Source organism: Panthera onca, chromosome B2, assembly GCF_046562875.1.
Source record: "Panthera onca isolate mPanOnc1 chromosome B2, mPanOnc1 haplotype 2, whole genome shotgun sequence".
NCBI lineage: Eukaryota > Metazoa > Chordata > Mammalia > Carnivora > Felidae > Panthera > Panthera onca.
The window spans coordinates 124,607,592-124,627,800 of NC_138343.1; the positions used below are offsets into that span (position 1 = coordinate 124,607,592).

Here is a 20,209-nt window from a genome sequence, read left to right on the forward strand (position 1 = left end):
CTATAACCAGAGTGGTCCGGGGGGCCTTGCAGAAGCACTCGTGCGAGCTTGCGCAACGCGGGATGATGTCCCGGGTGAGGCGGTCTCCCTCATATGTGAGATCCACAGACGATTGTGTCCTGTTTCGATTCTCTTAACCTTGGGCCAGTTTGAGTGTCGTTCTCATTGCATGTCTGCAGCCACATCTATCTTTACAACTATTGGTGTCATTGTCACCACTGACGGCTTGAAGTCATCATGTCTCTATTAAATCACCATCACTGCTGTTTATGCTGAAAGAAGAGAGTGTGTTCCATTCATAGAAACTTTGATTTTGCCAAGATTCAAACTAGATTCCTGCCCCCCACCCCACCCCCAGCAGAAGTATAAATACATGGCAGGCTAACAGGGGACATCCACAAATGGGGGAAGCAAAAGAAATGGTGGAAAGACCCTGGGGCGGCTGCGAAGTGCGCAGGCTCAGGTGGGACCTCTGCAAACCGGGGAGAAGCCAGCTGACTGCGGCTGGGGGACCAGGGCTCTTACTTCGGGTAGCCATAAAGAACGGCTGCAGTTACAAAACAAAAATTCCTTTTGACTGAGTAGAATAAGGCAAAAACCAAAAAAAAAAAAAAAAAAAAAAAACAACAAAAAAAACCCAACCAAACCAAAAACAAAGTCTTGGTTATACATTGATTTTTTTCTTTTTCCCACTCTCGCCATAGAACTCAAGGGGTTACCATGAGTAGTTTTATCTTTGACTAGGAAAGGCAGCAGTGATGAGCAGGAATCATCCTTACCTCTCACCACAAACCCGGGACCATTGTTCCCTTGCTAGGGAGGACCCTGAGGGCAGCAGGTGGGACTTTTTTTTGTTTTTCGATGTGCTACTTTATATGAAAGCCACAAGGGAACATGAAGAAAGAATAAGCTATATTTAAATGTGGAAACAGGTTCTAGAGAGAGCATGTGGATTGTTTCTGACACGTTTTTCATTAGAGTAAAAAAAGGGTGGATTTTACAAAGTGCTGTGCCCTTTTTCTTCTGGCCACTTTATTATTTTTTTCTAATGTTTACTGATTTATTTTTGAGAGAGAAGGGAGAGAGTGAGAGCAGGGGAGGGGCAGAGAGAGAATCCCAAGCAGGGTCCCCGCTGTCAGCGCAGGGCCCATCGCAGGCTGGATCCCATGACCCCGGGATCAGGGCCTGAGCCAAAATCAAGAGTCAGACACTTGACCAACTGAGCCACCCAGATGTCCCTTCTGGTAACTTTTAAGATAAGCCATTTGTCCTCAACTGACAAATGACAGCAGAATTGAAGCAGAGGCCTGGAATGTGTGGGATTCCTCGTGCCTCAGTGAGCAGATAAGCCCCCCCCAACCCCCCACTCGCCCCCCCCCACCCCGCCTCAAGGAGCAGGGTCTCTCTCCTGCCTCCCAGGGAGAAGGGGGGCTGCACTGAATTCAGTTTCTCAAGTATAATGTAGTTCCTAGGAAGCTAAAGTTTACTTTTTTTAACATCAGATTTAATTTAAGAGAGTCATCAACTGTGTCAAGTGCTTAGTTCATTGTGCCTGGGGAGCACCGTGGTTGGGGCTGAAGGCAGACAGCTACTGAAAGCCTCCCGTAGGCACAGCACCCACTGGGCATTCAGACATCCCAAGGCCTGCCTCCAAATAATCAAGTCTGCATTTAATCCTCAGGAAAGAAATGTTAGACCAGACAACCCTCAGGATGCAGAATCAAGTCGCAGCAAAAACGATCTAAATTTTGAGACGCTGGTTAAGCTGGTAAGCCAATGATTATATAGTAAGAATTCTCCATTGTTTTGCTCCTGACCCCCCCTCCCCCCCAAAAAAGGCGTCAGCCTTTATTCTGGTTCTTTTTTCTTGACAGTTTCCCTTAGGGGGGAAAAAACTTAAATATAAGTGAGGGAATCCAACAGGTAGATTTTTCTTTTGAATATGTCCTGGTCTGAAAAGAAATTAACCAAGAAATTAACCAATTAACATCTTGGGAGCAAGAGCCATCTCTGTGCTACTCTGATTTTTTTTTTCTTTCCTTTTCCTTAAAAAAAAATTTTTTTTTTTAAAAATTAGAGAGAGAGAGAGGGAGACACAGAATCCGAAGCAGGCTCCAGGCTCTGAGCTGTCAGCACAGAGCCCAACCCAGGGCTCTGGGCTAGAGCCCATGAACAATGAGATCATGACCTGAGCCCAAGTCCAACATTTAATGACTGAGCCACCCAGACAACCTACTCTGATTTTCTAATATGACAGGAGGACAGCATTTAGAGAAATGGCACACGGACATAAAGCTTCACAGTTTCTAAATGACCCACCAACTCGTAGTCTGACTTCGAAGGCTGACTATAACATTCAGGGCCCTGTCTTTCTGTTTCCAAAGGGGAGGACGTGGAGGAGGTCAAGGTTGGTCCCATCCTGCCCTAACACACAGCACACACAAGCCGCTTTGCCTTTCTTCATCCCACGTTCGCAAATTCATCCTGTTTTCCTTTTCACAATCCCTTAAGGTAGATGTGAGCGACCACATTTTGTAGATGAGGAACTACGGTTAGAACACTTAAATGACTTCCCTAAAGTCACACTGCCTGCCGAGAAAGAAACTTGAATCCCACAGCCCTGAGCTCAACCGTGGAGTTCCTTTCCAAGCCTGGCCATGCTCTGGGGAATCCACCTGCCACAGTGTTGCCCGTGTGGACCTCATGGCGTGGGTGCTCGCTCACCCTCGGGTACACCCCCCTGGAATCACCAGGGAGAAGGGGGTTCACATAGCGCCATGAATATGAGAGTATCTCATCTCACTGTTGGTCACAACACCTGACAATGGTTTTAAGACAATAGGTTTGACAACTGAAACCTTAATTTAAAATGATTAATATACACAATGGAATACTACGTGGCAATGAGAAAGAATGAAATATGGCCTTTTGTAGCAACGTGGATGGAACTGGAGAGTGTGATGCTAAGTGAAATAAGCCATACAGAGAAAGACAGATACCATATGGTTTCACTCTTATGTGGATCCTGAGAAACTTAACAGAAACCCATGGGGGAGGGGAAGGAAAAAAAAAAAAAAAGAGGTTAGAGTGGAAGAGAGCCAAAGCATAAGAGACTCTTAAAAACTGAGAACAAACTGAGGGTTGATGGGGGGTGGGAGGGAGGGGAGGGTGGGTGATGGGTATTGAGGAGGACACCTTTTGGGATGAGCACTGGGTGTTGTATGGAAACCAATTTGACAATAAATTTCATATATTGAAAAAAAAATAAAAATAAATAAATAAATAAATAAAAAATCAAATGATTAAAAATATTGGAGAACTCCAATATTTTAAAAACATTTGTACACATAAAAGTATAATACGGGCTCCAAGCCAGCTGCCAGGTGGGGCTATAAATGTATTTTTTTTTTTAACTCATTAGGAATGTCTAAATGGGTATGATATAGATAGATAGATAGATCCTGTGTTTGAAAGATAAAACTTTACCAAAACAGTGTGTTTATAGTATTTCATAGAGTGAGTTTTCTGGTTTTTCTCTTACATTTACTTTATATTTGAATTCTGGTTCATGAAGTTATGGTTGATTTGTTTTGGGCAAAGATCACATGGCATTACACTTCGTATTGTTATATTTCATTTGGGGCGGTGTGGGGCATCCGAGGGCTAAAGGGAGAAGGAGAAATTGCGTTCTAAGAGTATTAATAGTTCTAGGCTCAAACACAAGGCCATTGCATTTTTAAAAATTAAATATTTTCATTGTTTTCTATTGTAAGGATACTCATTTTTCAACTTTTGAAAAGTACGGATAGAAGAGAAAGAATTAGTCCCAGCACTGAAAATTAATTTGGAAGCAGATTAATTGATAGGAGGGTTAGCTCATTTCAGTTCTTCTGTCTGCAGTGTTGTCAATAAAACACTATAAATCAGTCAGTAAACACTGGGGAAAAGGCACAGGAGAGCAATCAAGAGTGGGCAACCCAAAGGCTTCCTCACTGGACTATCACCATCATGAAGGCGAGGCTCTGTGCCCTCCCATCGTTGTGTAGTGACCACCTAGCACGTGTCACTGAATACGTATTCAAGTAGACCGGATGGATAGACATCGAGCCTCAGTCTGGCCCCCTCGGGATCCAAGACTGGCCCGATGGGAGGGGCTAGTTGGTGATACCGGATCAAGCCGTGGTCAGCAGGGTCCACCACAGTCCCCTATCAGGGTCCCCTTCAACCTTGTATGCTGTAAACCCCAAAGGGGGAATCTCAGAATGACCGCCCGACTGTTCGTCGGTCATTTCTCTGCCTCCTTCAGCTTTCAGGCTCTTGGAGGCTGTAAACACGGAAAGAGTCATTCTGCTTTCCCTGTGAGTCCTTAATGCCTTTCTACAGGAGAGAAAGCTCCAGATGGACTCGGCTGGAAAGCGAACGGGGGTTGTCAGGGAACTCTTACGGAGTGAGAGAAAATATGTACAGATGCTGGAAACGGTGAAAGAGGTCTACGCAGCACCACTGCAAGCAGCCCTGTCATCAAATAGAGCGATTCTGAGTGCTGCAAATATCCGGATCATTTTCTCCGACGTTTTGCGGATTCTAGGTCTCAACAGGTAAACTCTGTGTAGGCATTTCTTCAAATATTCACTCATCATGCCTTGGGAGGAGCCCACCCTTAATTATTTCAAAAGCTGTACAGAGGCTCTTCTCCGCCCTGCTCAGAGCCCCTGATCATCTCACGAGAGAGGACTCTTGCTGCTGGGCTGCGACCAAGAGTGAGAACTCCTGGGGGCTTATCCCTGCCTCAGTTCGATGCTGTGGTTCAAGGAGTGGAGCTGAGTGCCTGGGGATTTTGTATTCACTATATTGTTCACGCAGAAGGTGATGGGAAGAACCGTCTGTTTGTTTTGTTTTTGAGATGGGGGGGGGTGAGGGTAGGGACAGAGAGAGAGAGAGGGAGAGAGAGAGAGAGAGAGAGAGAGAGAGAGAGGGAATCCCAAGCAGGCTCCACACTCAGGGCAGAGCCAGTTGTGGGGCTTGATCTCATGACTATGGGATCATGACTTGAAGCCAAAATCCAGAGTTGCACGCTTAAGCAGCTAAGCCACCCAGGTGCCCCTTTTATTGATTTTATTTTGATTTTTTGAGAGAGAGTGCCTGTCACTGTTCTTAATCAGCAGTGCCCAGGTGAGCAAAGGGAACGAAAACAAAGGATTTCATGGAGTCAGGTCACTAGGATACTGTACTTCGAGAACCCAAGGCTGGGGGGTCAGCTCAATGACAGCAGGTTGTTCCATGTATGCCCCAGTTGACAAAGAAACGTGACCACGTGCACCAGCGGTAAAGACAGACTGAGCTGGTGCCTCTCTGCCAGAGGCAGAGTCACCTCTCTGGGTGATTCAGAAGTGCCTTGCACTCCGTGGCCACCCCCCATTCCTGCAAAAGGAACAGGTTGAACAAGCCTCTCCCTGGTTTCAAGTCCCATCAAGGGTGGAATGAAGGACAACCTTAGGGCCTCAGGGAAACGGGCCAGGTGGGGGGGGGGGGGGTGGCATTTGAAGCGAGTCAGTCACTCTCCTCTGAGGACTTTAAGAAACTGTGCCGCCCTCCTGGCTGGCCATGTGGGAGGGGTGCTGTCCGGGGCAGGCCTCCGGAGGCCGGCCGGGGCTTCTGGCTCAAGGAAATGAGAAGGAGAGATGAGGCTTCTCCAGAGGCAACCTATGTCCTCACACCCCAGTTTCTCCCCCTTTCCTGGCAGACCTGCCCTGCTCTGTGTCAAGGCAAAACGACTGGACCAAAGCCCTGCCAGCCTGCGCTGATGACAACTAACCTGGTTTTTAAGTTTCCAGGTTATCCCTGGCCACTCTTTCACGGGCATGCTTCTCTCCTATGGCAGGCAGTTTCTAGACCACCTGAGAGACAGACTGCAGGAATGGGGCCCGGCCCACGGCGTGGGGGAAATATTCCTAAAGTTTGGAAGCCAGTTGAACACATATACCAATTTCTTCAACAATTACCCGGTTGTTCTGAAAACTATGGAGAAGGTAATGATTGAGTTACCACCCAGGCACGTAGGAGACCTTCTGAGCTCGAGAGGAAGTTTTGTGTGCGATCCAAAGGACTAGGATTAATAGGGAAGACTTCCTCCCTACTCTTAGCTTCCAGTTTGCTGTGAACTCTTTGGGGATGGCGACTCTGACTTATTTAATTTCGTATCACTAGGGACTAGCATGGTGCTTGATACAGCAGGCTCCAGGAACTGATTGTTGGGCTGAACTAATCATACACATTTCCAAGCTTTCATCTGTCCCAGATACCCTGTGGTTCGCTTACAGAAAACCGTCGAACAATTAGGTAGAAACAAAACTGAGAGCCCTGATTCTACTCTGCCAACACGTGTGGTCCTGCGTGGCCTTGACAAGCTCAACTCTCTTACGGAGAAAAGGAATTGATAACCCATGTTGCTTGGAATAGGGACACTCAATTTGAAAAATCTCATTGTGAAATAAGGAATTTCTTTGCCTTCCATCCCTTGGAGAGTTCATTATACACAATTCTTCCCACTGTGACCGACGCCATATGTAGTCTGGGCAGGAACATTCAGCTCCTTCTGTGTCACTCGCTGCTCTTGTTGGGGTCTCTTCTGACGGCCGTGAGATCTTTCTTTCTGCCCTCTTCAATTTGTGTGAAAAGCGCAGCAGAAGACGACACCTTGACTTCTGCCAGTGTCGGCTGCATCCACTCCGGCTGGGTCCGCCCATCTGCACTGAGGCCGAGGGGAAGGCTTGGGGGCTGGGAGGCCTCTGGACGATCCCTGACCTCAGACGTCTCCCTTTGTAGCATTCTTCTTGCCCCACTTAGGGAGTTCAAACACTGCTAGACAAGTGAATGATGGGAAAGTTGCGTGAATAAGGCGATTTCATAGGACCAACCATAGGACGGAAATGGGAGCAGAGTGTCACATATTGTCACTAGCACGGGGTGTGCATATAAGCAAGTACTCAGTGAACGTTAGCTGTTAACATTACAACAGTGAATATTTGCCTTCTGGAAATTAGCATTACTGGTGTCTTTTAGGCACGTGTGTGCTGAGAAAAATGAAGTAACTTCCGGAGGGCTCTACTAAGATGAATGAATGCATTTTAAAACATATTTGGCACAGTGGAGCCTCTTTCTAATGCTCCTGTGGAAAACATAGTCAACAGCAGTATTATAGGTGAATAGTTTCTTACTGTGGGGATAACACTTACTGCCTGACAAGCACTTTATGGAGAGGATTCTTCCTCTCCTCACCACGAGAGTTAGGTACAGTATCCACGGGAAAACGGAGGCTCAGAGAAGTGAAATAACTTGACAGGGTCACATAGAATTAGGTAGAAGTAAATTAAATCTTTAATTTTAATCCAGGCCTACCTGGTTGCAAAGCCATTTTGTCTATACTGACTCAGTTCACTGAATACCTTTAGTGCAGAGAAACGATACCAGCATTCCGAGCTTTCCTGAAGAGGCATGATAAGACCGTTGCTACCAAAATGCTGAGGTGAGTTCTGAGGGAAAGCACGGTGGGGGTGTCCTAAGCACAGGGCACACTTTGACCTTCCAAAAGTGACCAGCGTTCCATTTTCTATGCCTCCTACAGCCTCCCGGAGCTGCTCTTATACCCATCCAGAAGATTTGAAGAATATATTAATCTTCTGCACGCTCTGAGGCTTCATACTCCTGCAGAACATGTTGACCGTGGGGACTTGACCGCTGCGATTGACCAAGTCAAAAACTATAAACGTTATATAGATCAGGTTGGTTGCTGGTAAGAGTTGGTGTCCTTGAAAAATGTTACAATGCTTTGCGGTACTGACTCAAAGATCCTGAAATAGCTTATCCTGTCGTGGTGTTCTTTACTTCAAAGTCTTTTATCCCTTTCATGTGAAATCATTGGGTTCAGGGATTTGGAGCACTAAGGGCATCTATTCTAAGCCAAGCAACATGAGACACAATGTTTTCAGACATCTGCGTGAGCGCAATAGAACTTTTATTAATATGAAAGTTTGAAGACTCGGATATTTAGATTGATTTTTCTAGATAACTAAGAGGAAAAAAAAAGCAAAATTCTTTGTTTCTGAAGGTACTTCTTACCGTGTTAATTAAATTTTCTGACTCAGTAAGTATCGCAATCATAATCATTCTCGGGGGTGCCCGGGTGGCTCTGTTGGTTAAGCGTCTGACTTCGGCTCAGGTCGTGATCTCACAGTTCGTGAGTTCAAGTCCCACTTCGGGCTCTGGGCGGCATAAAAAAATTTTAATCATAAAAATTTTTAATCATAAAAAATTTTTATGATTAAATCATAATCATTCTCTGAAAGAATTTGGCATCATGGAAGACAGTTCTATCGTTCTGAAAATACTGTTGTGATGGGCGTACTGCATGGGCAGCCAGGCTGAATGTAACCTGATAACATATTATGCCCTGAAGATACTTTCTGAATACAGTGCTGTCACTTGTGTCTTTGTTTTAAAACACTGGGGATAAGGGGTGCCTGGGTGGCTCAGTCGGTTAAGCGTCCGACTTCGGCTCAGGTCATGATCTTGCGGTCTGTGAGTTCTAGCCCCGCGTCGGGCTCTGTGCTGACAGCTCAGAGCCTGGAGCCTGCTTCCGATTCTGTGTCTCCCTCTCTCTGACCCTCCCCTGTTCATGCTCTGTCTCTCCCTGTCTCAAAAATAAATAAACGTTAAAAAAAATTAAAAAAAATAAAAATAAAAAAATAAAACACTGGGTTTACGATGGGGCGCCTGGCTGACTCAGTCAGTTGAGTAGCCCACTGTTGATTTCAGCTCAGGTCACGATCCCAGGGTCACGGGATTGAGCCCCATGTCAGGCGCCGCGCTGAGCGTGGAGCCTGCTTAAGGTCCTCTTTCTGTCTCCCTTTGCCCCTCTACCCTGCTTGCATTCTCTCTCTCTCTCTCTCTCTCTCTCTCAAATAAAAATAAAAATAAATAAATAATTGGGGACACGAAACTGAGATTCTTATTAAGGGTTATGAACATACGGAGCCCTCTATCAAGTGACATAAAATATTTTAAATCTAGTTTTTCTGTATAGAACTTTCATAATTTTAGCTGGCCTAAAATCACTTTGTTTACTAGATGAAGCAAAACATCGGTATGAGAGATCAGCTGTCAGACATACAGAGAATCGTCAGGGGATGCCCGGTACGTATTCGGATGTGCTCACTACATCTCATGCTCGGGAGTGTAACCTCCGGTCATCGGCAAAGGAGACCTGCATTTTTCCATTCAGCTAACGTCTGTTGAGGGCCTGCTGTGTGCCATGTGCTGGCGAGCGCTCACATTTCACTTCCTTGCCAGCTGTAAGGGTGCATATGAGAAGAGGCACGAGTGAACTTGACCCCATCCCATAGTTTGTCTTCAGTCTTAGCTCTCTGATTGGTACTTCTGTAACATGACCTCCTTTGGGGAAAGGGGCCATGTCTTTTCTGATGTCATATCTCCCTGCACATAGAGCCTGGTGCAGGATTCTGCGCACTGAGGATATCTAAAAAAATCTCAGGAGTCATCTGTTAGCTGCTGCCTATAGAGAATATCATCTGGTCCCACTCCACCTTCTCTCTTACTGCCTTGCCTACCACTTTATGATCAAAGAAATCTACTCATAGTTCTTCAATAATGTTAATCTTTCCTCACACATTTGTGCTTTGCTCATGCTTTGCCTTCTCTGAAATTGCCTTCCTTTCCCACTCCACTGGATAAACTCTTTATCCTTTAAAAGTCCAGTTCAGGGGCGCCTGGGTGACTCAGTCGGTAAGTGTCCGACTTCCGCTCAGGTCGTGATCTCGCGGTTTGTGAGTTCAAGCCCCGCGTCGGGCTATGCTAACAGCTCAGAGCCTGAAGCCTGCTTCGGATTCTGTGTCTCCCTGTCTCTCTGCTCCTCCCCCACTCACACTCTGTCTCTCTCTCAAAAATAAATAAACGTTAAAAAAAAAAAAATCCGGTTCAGGGGCACCTGGGTGGCTCAGTCAGTTAATCATCAGACTCTTGGTTTTGGCTCAGGTCACGATCTTGTGGTTTGTGAGTTCAAGCCCCTCATCGGGCTCCGTGCTGACAGTGCAGAGCCTGCTTGGGATTCTCTCTCTCCTCTCTTTGCTCCTCCCCCGCTCGCTCTGTCTGTCTCTCAAAAATAAACTTAAAAAAAAATCAAGTTCAATCATCATCTTCCTTGTGAAGTTTCCCCAACATCTCCAGCTGTGAGTTCCCCATTCCTGGGTTTTCCGCAGCACCTTGAACATCTCTCTCACACTTTTTTGTAACCCTTAATTCATAAGACTGGGAGCTCCATCAGGTATGAGCTATGATTTACTTGTCTTCTAGTAGGAGTTCACCATATGAATTATGTTGAACTAAAGTATCAATTGATTGGAAATGTTATTTATTTATTTATTTACTTAGGCCAAAGTAGGGAAACAAGATGGAGCTGTTTTGTTAGAATTTAGATCTGGACATTTTGCTAGGGAGAGTGAAGTTGACTGGATTACAAAAAGTCCCAAATCTTGGCACTCACAGAGTCTGAACTTTATCTCTGGATCGCTGTGCATAACAAGTGATCATCTCCAGGGCTAGATCAGTACAGTGGCCTAATTTCTTAATTTGTAACAATCCATTCATTACCCTTTCTTGATAGATCCCTTCTTTCCTGCTTCCAACCCTCCTCTTCCTCCTCCTTCTTCTTTTAATACTAGGAAAGCATTTAAAGAATTTATAAATAAAACAGTAATTTCAGTAGCTTTAAAAATTAGACAACAGGGGCACCTGGGTGGCTCAGTCCGAAGAACACACGACTCTTGATCTTGGGGGCGTGAGTTCAAGCCCCATGTTGGGTGCAGAGATTACTTAAGACTTGAAAAAACAAATGAATTAAAAAAATTAAAAATTGAAAATTAGATAACACCCTCAAAATATAGTTTTCATGGTCAATTCTGTGGTCTTTCTAACGAAAGCCTGTTTTGTTAATAGTAAAAACACTCACTTCTTCATAATTAAACTGAGTTCTACTCAACAGTGTGCAGGATATCAAATGGTTCTGCAGTAGTGGGACTTCTATTTTCTACAAATTTATGAACGTGTCTAATTTTGGTTTTTATTTCACAGACTCTATCAGAGGAAAACAGATATCTGATTAGGGTCCAAGATGTAGCCCAGCTTCACTGCTGTGATGAGGCAGTAAGTTTCCCTTTAAGGTAAGCATTGAACTATCCTACGGTTGTGACTGTGACTTGCTCATCTTGTATCTGGGATTGAGTACGATGTCTGACATAAGTTTACGGCAAACCTTTGTGCTGTACTGAAAACTTACACACACATTCCTCCGAGATGAGGTAAGGTGCTTTACTCACGTTCCAGGCAGCTACTGGATAGAATGGGAGAAAATACATGGTCTCTGCCAGAACCACAAACTGCATAGAAGCAGGAATTCTGAAGGTGGGTCACTTCCCCGCTGAAAGGAGATCCAAGTGGTGGGTATCACACCAGTGATTTGCTCAACTATAAGAAAGAGAAGGCCAGTTAATTATCCTCAGATAGTTATTGAGGTTAGTATTAAAAAGGTCTCACCAAGGAACCACCATTGTATTGAGGGCCCACTGTATCTGTTCTGCACCTCACAGTAGTGTAAGAACAGAAGATGGGAGGGTGCTAATTTCCATAAGCTAGCACCCCCTTTCCTCCTTTAGAACAAGGATGGGGGGGCCTCTGGGTGGCTCAGTCCGTGAAGCTCCCGACTCTTGATTTCGGCTCAGGTCACGATCTCGCGGTTCATGGGTTTGAGTCCTGCAGTGGGTTCCAGGCTAGCAGTGCAGAGCCTGCTTGGGCTTCTCTTTCTCTTCCTCTCTCTCTGCCCCTCCCCCCCACTCTCCCTCTTTCTCTCAAAATAAATAAATAAAGACTTGAGGAAAAAAAAGAACAAGGATGGGGAAACTTTTTCAGTAAAGGTCAGATAGTAAATATCCCGTGGCAACTACTAACTTCACCATTGCAGCACAGAAGCAGCAACATAATGATCCAATACATAAATCGTACAGTCTTCACAGACAATACAGCACATAAATGAACCAGTGTGGCTGTGTGACAATAAAACTTTATTTATAAAACAAGTGGGGTCATAATTTACTGATCCCTGCTTTGGAAAATTATTTGCACAACTATGTTCTTAGTATTAATGGCAAAGATGAGAAATCAACAGACAGCAACCAAACTGGAGAGACATCAACTCCCTTAATTTGTCCGATTTCAACAAAAGAAGGAAAAATGGATTTGCCTGTCATTTCAATGAATATTTCAGTGAATGTTTCCCAAAGGCATAGGTCAGTGTGTGTGGGGGGTGGGGAGGTGGTGGTTGGAAGAAACCCAATCCTCTCGCCTCTATTCCTACCTGGAATGATTCTAAATGAAAATCAAATTACACAATTGTGTCACTTTTGTCATGGTCACAGTGTTTTTATTTCGTTTTGTTGATTTTGTTTGGTAACGTTAGAAGTGAGCTGCAGTGATGGAAGGAAACTAGCTAGCAAACCAGCAATTTTGAACATATTGGTGTAGTGGGAGACATGCTCGGGATTATTCCAGTTTTTTATTATTAGAATTTATTTTACCTTCATGTACTCATGAAGGTAACACTCTCTCTTTATGTAAGTCTGAGTTTCTGACCTACGTAATTTACCTTTTCTCTAAAGACCTTCTTTTAACGTTTCTTGCTAGGAAGGTCTACTGGAAATAAATTTCCTCAATTTTTGTTTGTCTGGTAAACTTTCACTTTTGAAGGATAATTTCGCTGGCTACAGAATTCTGGGTTGCTGGGTTTTTTTTTTTTTTTTTTCTTTTTTTTTTCTTTAAATGCTTATTCCACTGTACTCTCTTCTTGCTTGCATGGTTTCTGAAGGGACATCCAATGTCATTGTTGTTCCTCTTTGGTAAGGTGGTTTTTTTGTTTTGTTTTTGTTCTCTGGGTTCTTTCAAGATTTTCTCCTTGTCTTTGATTTTCTGGAGTTTGAATGTAATATGCCTGTGTAGATTTTTTTGGTATTTACCCTGCGTGGTATTCTATAAGCTTCCTGGATCTGTGGCTTGGTGTCTGTCAATAATTTTGTAAAATTCACAGCCATCATCACTTCACATACTTCTTCTGTTCCTTTCTCTTTATTCTCCATCGTCTTTTCCCATTAGATATATGTACATCTTTTGTAATTGTCCCACATTTCTTGGAGAGTCTATTCCTTTTTCAGTCTTTTTTCTCTTTGCTTCTAAGTTTGGTAAGTTTCTATTGATGTACCTTCAGGCTCATTGATTCTTTCCTCAGCTATGTCCCATCTGCTAATGAGCCCATCAAAGGCATTATTCATTTCCATTTCAGTGTTTTCAATTTCTGCAATTTTATTTTGGGGGGTTTCCATTTTTTTGTTCATATTACTCATCTGTTCTTTTGTTGCATGTTGTCCATTTTTTTTCATTAGAGTTCTTACTTTATCATAAATATTTAAAATTTCTGTCTAATAATTCCAACATCATCCCTGCCATGTGAGTCTGGTTCTAAAACTTGCTTTATCAAACTATTTTCTCTCCTCTTAGCAAGATTTGTAATTTTTTGTTGAAAGCTAGATATATTGGGTGAAAGGAAATGAGGTAAATAGGTCTTTGGTGTGAGGTGTTATGTTTATCTGGCTAGAGGTTAGCCTGTGCTTACTGTTTGTTGTAGCTGTGGTGTCAGAAGCTACAGTTAATTCTGGTGTTCTTGTTTTTGTCTCCCCTTTTGTCACTGAGTTTCCCTAGAGATCTCTTAAATAAGGTCTGAAACTTCTAGTTCTTTTTAGCTATAATCCCTGTCGTTATGAGTCCTATGGATGTGGTAGTCAAATGGAAGGAAGGGGAGGAGAGGGGAGCGGAGGGGAGGGGAGGGGAGGGGAGGGGAGGGGAGGGGAAGAGTTCTATAGTCTTCTGATGAGGTCTTCGTTTTTTTAGTGAGCCGTGCCCCTAGGCTAGGACCTTCAGAAGTGCTTCCCAGTCTTGTTTTCTGTTTTGTTTTGTTTTGGTGCCCCTCTACTGACACAGGAAACTGAGAAGGAGCTGGAGGTACAAGTTTCCCTCCCCCATGTTGGTTCGATTCTGATAAAAATAGTTTCCCTTGAAGGCAGTCCTTTGTTAAGGAGAAGAGAACTCTTTGGGCATGTTTCAAAAAAGTTACTTTTCCCTTCCCCATCTGGAAGAATGAAAAGATTTTTCTCCCGATTTTACAGTGAGAACCTGGTGGGGCTCCTGGAAGTACAATTCCTGCAACTTTCAAATTCATGCAAGTGGGGACAGAATGTTCCCCTAAGGCTAGGCTTCCAGGAGTTCCTAATCTCTTAAGCTAGTTCACACTGTCTCTAGCAGTTAGTCAATTATCTTTTAAATATTCTTTCCTGATGCTGCTCCCTCAGGGAGTTTCTGTTTCCAGTAAGCGGTGATTCCCTTATCAGTGTCTCCCCAGCTTTTGGGTGGCTGGTTTACCTTATGGCCTCAATTCTTTGATGGATCTAAGAAGAGTTGCTGATTCTGAGGTTTTTAGCTTCTTTTTTGTTGTGAGGGTGAAGTTAGGACTTCCAAGCTTTTTGACATGTCCAACCAGAAACCAGATGTCTCAATGTTTAGAATTTAGGCTTGTCTTCAGTATTTGGACAACAGAGAGTACATTTTGAGGATAATGAGAGGATACCAAATTATTTTATACTCTAATTATGAGGTACATGTATATTTAAATAGGCACTATCTCAGTGATTTGCCAAGCAACAAATGTACATGTAATTTTACATCAACAGCTGAAATTAAATACAAGATAGTTTCATATTCCAGAAGATATTACAGAATATTTAGCCTGAAACTTTACTATCATTCTGGAAAGTCACATGAAACCCAAGAAATCCCATTCCTATGACTTTCATCAGGGATTTCTAATCAGAGGAAACTGCTAATATTTATACTGACTCACATGAGTATAAGCTTTTATAATGTACTATATTTTATTAATGCTATCTATCTACCTATCTATCTATCATCTATCCACCATCAATCTATCTCTACACTCAACACAGGGCTTGAACTAATGACCCCAAGATCAAGAGTCGCACACTCCTCTGACTGAGCCAGGCAGGCACCCCTATAATTTATCATATACTTTAAATTTTCTCATTTGATATACTCATTACAATCACTTGGTGAAGCAAGTAGGACTGGAACCATGTTATGGGTGGGAATCTGGATTTAACTTGTTTGAGGCTGCAGAATAAGTGCTGGTCTGAAACTCAAAACCAGGTCTCAGTGCTCCTACTGGTTAGACCAGCAGGTGGAAAGATGAATTAACCTTCCTCATAATAAACTCACCATCTGAGCAGCAGGTATGAAACAACGAATAAACAAGAGATGCGACACAGAAAAAATAAGTAAATATTTGCACCGTAAGTGAAAAAATTTCCTCAGGGGGTAGAGATGAAATCATAGAGTCATTTTCGAGTTAGGAAATTTGGGGTTATTATTTGTACCTCTGTGGCTATCGCCCACAGAGTTTTGGGATATGTTAAGCTTTTATAATACATTATGGAATTTGGAACTTTTATAATATAGTTCTTTCCAGAAACGCCAATTTTCATTTATGTGACTTTAAGCCTGCTGGTTTTTAAATAGACTTTTTTTTTTTTTCTTTCCTTCCCTCTTTCCTACCTTGATGCAAAGGTGCCCAAAGGTGGAGCCTTCTAGGACTGGTGAATAGTGGCATGGCCTTGAATCACTAAATGGAGCCATCCACTTCTCAGACCAAGTCCTCTTGGGACTTGGAAAAACCCTATTACACTGCCAATATAGATTGTAAACTTTCCTTTTAGTCTTACCCCAAAAGGCCTATAGTCATTTACCAGAGCCACTGTGTTTTGGGGACTTCCCAGGGATACGGGACTCTGAACTGATTCTTATTCTGGAAACTCAAAAAGCCACACAACCCTCAAGTCAGAGTGTGGATGTATGGGAGGGACAGTTTTGGCTCAGGTCAGCTCACAGAACCGATGGCTCAGTTGTCTGTTCGTGCCCGAGGTTGTATTCTGAAAATTCCTTTGAAGGTTTTATGTATTTATAGTAGTTGGGTAGTTGGTAGTTTTGGCCGTCTAATACAATAAACAACAAAACACTTCTAGGATGATGTTAGGAATTTAAACTAGAACAGAGCTGTTACATTTTTGCTGAGTCATTTGACCTACTTCTGAGTAAGAAAAGAAATTCTATCCAAGTTTAGAGGAAAAACCCTACCCCTTAGTGTTGTTTCTTTTCAGTATGAGCAGAAGTGGCTTTCTGAAACCCTACTGGGATCCATAGTTTCCACTTTAGCCGCTATTATGTCAATATGAAAGATGAAATTACTTTTATATATGTAGAGGAATTGTTACGTTTAAAAAAAAAAGTTCTGGTGTTTCTTGTCTGTGGATGAAAACTGTTGATCTTGAGGGGCTTAATTTAGTAAATGGCTTTGAAAACCTTCTTTCTAGATAGAACTCAGGTATATAGAGAGAGTAAAGTTTGGTTTGCGAGTATAATTCATTCCAGAAACATGCTTGTAATCCAAAGCACTTATATCAAAGCGAATTTCAAGAACCCTGGGCTCAGTTGTGATTGTGTGACATTCGGCGTCACGTAGACATTATTTACCAAGTTAAAACTTATTAGAAATGTTTGCTCGTCTTGTGGAACACTCGCAGAACGTCACTCACAATCCAAGGTTTTACTGTATTTTAAACAGCATTCTCATAAATCAGATTGAAATAACAGAAGCCTCTTTGTGCGTTTTCAAGCCTGTTTCCCTGTTCATGTCCTCTGATTACAAGTGGCCTCAACTACGAGTTAATGTGCCCGCTCCTTCCCTTCCCTGCCAAGTGGGTCACAAAACTGGAATTCTTTCATTTACCTCCACTTTCAATATTACCCCTTCCAAAGGTAAAAAGTGATCATTTACCAAAGCAGACACTCCTTTCAAAGCCACTTCTTTAAATCAAACTTGTATGCACGTTCTCTGATAATTGAGATAAAACAGAAAAATTTTATTATAGCTTTGAACATTTTTCTAAACTGGTTACGATAGGAAAAATAATTATCAGTAATATGGTAAAATGAATGCCAAAAAAGGGCAAGAATATGGGTGTTCTTTACCTATTTAAAGTGGTCATTCACCACACGTAGACCATTACATACAGACTTTATCTGTATAAATGTTATCTCCTGCCTTTCCTGCTTCCTCTCTCCCTCACCCCTATTGTCAGAATACCCTATCAACTTGACCTAGAATATTGTTTCTTGCAAGCACCCCAACTCCTTCCAGCCTAAGTCATAATCACATAGAAATGGGAAGGGAATGTGTGAAAAAGAAAAAGCTGGCTTACAGTTGGGTGACCACAGCTCTTCTATTTATCCGCACATCTAACACAACCTGTATTTCCTAATACTCTCCAAAAAACTGAATCTGAAGCATAGTACTCCTTAAAAAATGTCTAACTCCCGGAACCAGTCCTTTGCCTAGCTTGACGTGGTTGTAACCAATAAATCATTTAAATGCTTCACTGTTCAAAATGTGGTCTGCACATCAGCATCATCTATTAGATGAGCTGAAAACCTATTAGATTTTAGAAATGTAGAAATTCGCAGGCTACTGTAGCTCTACGGCACTAAAATTTGCATTTTAACAAAATTCTCCAGGTAATTTCGATGGACATTAAAATTTGTACCACGAGGTGTGCCTGGGTGGCTCAGTTAGTTGAACGTCCAACTTCGGCTCAAGTCGTATCTCACGGTTCACGGGTTTGAGCTCCGTATGGAGCTTGCTGCTGTCAGCGCAGAGTCTGCTTTGGATCCTCTGTCCCCCACCCCCCCATCTGCCCCTCCCCCACCCTCTCTCAAAAATAAATAAAAATGTTAAAAAAAGTTTGTACTATGTACAAGCCAGAACCATTGTATAAAATGGATTCTAAATGGTAATTATAGCAGCTTTTAGGGACAGCAATCTGGAAGTTTTCGATAAAAATACATAAACCCTGTGACCAATCAATCCAACCCCCTAAAATGTATCTGATAGAAATAACAGCATGTAAGGGATTTGTCTACATGTAAAGATCAGTTTATTAGAACATTGCTGACAGTGACAACAAAGAACTAGTGAAAGGAAGGAGAGAGAAAGGGAAGGGAGGAAAAAGACCCAGGCCGGTAAACAAAACCAATGTGCATCAAAAGGGCTACCCACACCATAAAGTATTAGTTGGCCATTAAAAAGGATAAATTAGGGGCGCCTGGGTGGCGCAGTCGGTTAAGCGTCCGACTTCAGCCAGGTCACGATCTCGCGGTCCGTGAGTTTGAGCCCCGCGTCAGGCTCTGGGCTGATGGCTCAGAGCCTGGAGCCTGTTTCTGATTCTGTGTCTCCCTCTCTCTCTGACCCTCCCCCGTTCATGCTCTGTCTCTCTCTGTCCCAAAAATAAATAAAAAACGTTGAAAAAAAAAAAAAAAAAAAAAAAGGATAAATTAAAGCCATACCAGTTAACTTGAAGTGATTTCCATTGTGGACAAAAGCAGGAAAAAAGTGTGACTAATATTTCCATTTTTGTAACATAATGGCAACCTATCTATAAATAGATGTGTATATTCGTGCATATGCGTGTGATTACCTGAGCGGGGAAGAAAATGAAGAAAGCCAGGTACTAGCTTGGTAACTTGGATGAATTGAATGTAGGGAGGAGGGAGCCAAGCAAGAAGAAAAAGTGACCAAAAAAGTACACTTAAAAAAACCAAGGGTATGGAGTGATGTCGCCTTAGCATTTATGTAAAACTTGATGTGGATGTTCATAGACAATTTAAAAATTAAACAAAGATGGTTGAGATAAAAAACGAAGAGACTTCCTGTGAACATCAAGCCTGTAAAGTGACTCCCTTTCTTGGAGTAACTGAGGATTGCTTGATGGTTCTGAGAGAAGAAAGGTTTTTGATTATCCTTCCGTAAAACCCTGAGCCAGCTTCACTTAGCCACTCCTGGTGTGTGGGGAGGGGGACGCCGGGGACACTGTGTTTGGGGGGAGGCGCGGCTCCCCTGGCTCTTCCCCAACCCGTTGCTTGATTCTCTGCTGAGAAGTCCTACTAGAGCACACTGGCACCTACCAGACACAGAGACCCGGCTCCAGCAACACAACAGCAAAGGGGGTCAGAGACGGGGGTGGACGTCACGTATTGCCTGTTGATAAACCATCGCAGCAATCTCAGTGAAAATGAAGAGCTGCTTAACCTTTCATACCGATGAAGTGTAGCATCTATTGATTTCCCTCCAATCAAAATTAGAGAAATTCGAATTTCCTACCTAGGAGTTAAATGCATTTGTCCCTGCTTTGTGCTTAAGACACCTTGTGCCAGACTGGTTCTTGTGTTTTTCTCTACCCCAAACTGTTGTTACCCTTAAAGATGAAACCAAACAAAAACTTACTTTCCCGATTACCCAAATACTTCAAACATTAAAATACCAAACTTGACCGAAGTTTGAAAACACAGCTTTCACACGATTCATGTCATAAAGGAGGAAAAGTTCAACGTCCATTTGCCCCACACTGATTGACCACTTGGCCAATGAGTAAGTTCAGACCATTCCATCAAGGCACCTTGAGGCCCACCCACAGCCCTGGTCTGAGAGACAGGAGGGACTATTCACATCTGAGAAACAGAAGGGACTACACAGAACTTCAACCAGCCATTCCAAAGGTCTGCAGTGGGCCAAAGCCTTGACAACTGGCTTATCAATGCAAAGATGATGAATTGTGTAACAAAGCATGTATGTATGTGTACGTAACCCTCCTTCACTTTTAACACAGGACCTATGAACACACCCGTGATCTCAGTCTTTTTCTCTTCAATGATGCACTACTCGTTTCGAGTCGGGGCACATCTCATACTCCGTTTGAAAGGACTTCAAAATCAACCTACCAGTTCATTGCGTCGGTGGCTCTTCATAGGTTACTTGTAGAGGATATCCCAGATTCCAAATGTATGTATTCTTTTTCTTCCAAGAGTTAAATACCTTCAGAAAACTGTATTATATAATGCTCATTAACTATGAAAATATAAAAGTGGGAAAAGGACTGGGATTTTAATTTGCAAGTTTGCTAATAATTATCCA

The 20,209-nt window shown here is 43.0% G+C and overlaps 1 protein-coding gene across 7 annotated transcripts in view; it reads left to right on the plus strand.

Moving 5' to 3' along the window:
• The window catches only part of ECT2L (epithelial cell transforming 2 like), an 81,428-nt gene that overhangs the window by 59,301 nt on the left and 1,918 nt on the right, over positions 1-20,209 (plus strand). For 5 of the 7 annotated variants that reach the window (XM_078447373.2, XM_078447378.2, XM_078447375.2 and 2 more), the window contains 8 exons: positions 1,682-1,768; positions 4,384-4,598; positions 5,882-6,029; positions 7,452-7,525; positions 7,625-7,781; positions 9,127-9,192; positions 11,146-11,234; positions 19,905-20,077. In XM_078447373.2, coding sequence (XP_078303499.2) covers positions 1,682-1,768; positions 4,384-4,598; positions 5,882-6,029; positions 7,452-7,525; positions 7,625-7,781; positions 9,127-9,192; positions 11,146-11,234; positions 19,905-20,077 — 1,009 coding nt within the window. The remainder of the gene's footprint in view (positions 1-1,681; positions 1,769-4,383; positions 4,599-5,881; positions 6,030-7,451; positions 7,526-7,624; positions 7,782-9,126; positions 9,193-11,145; positions 11,235-19,904; positions 20,078-20,209) is intronic. The other 2 variants (XM_078447380.2, XM_078447377.2) reach the window with 2 other exon arrangements.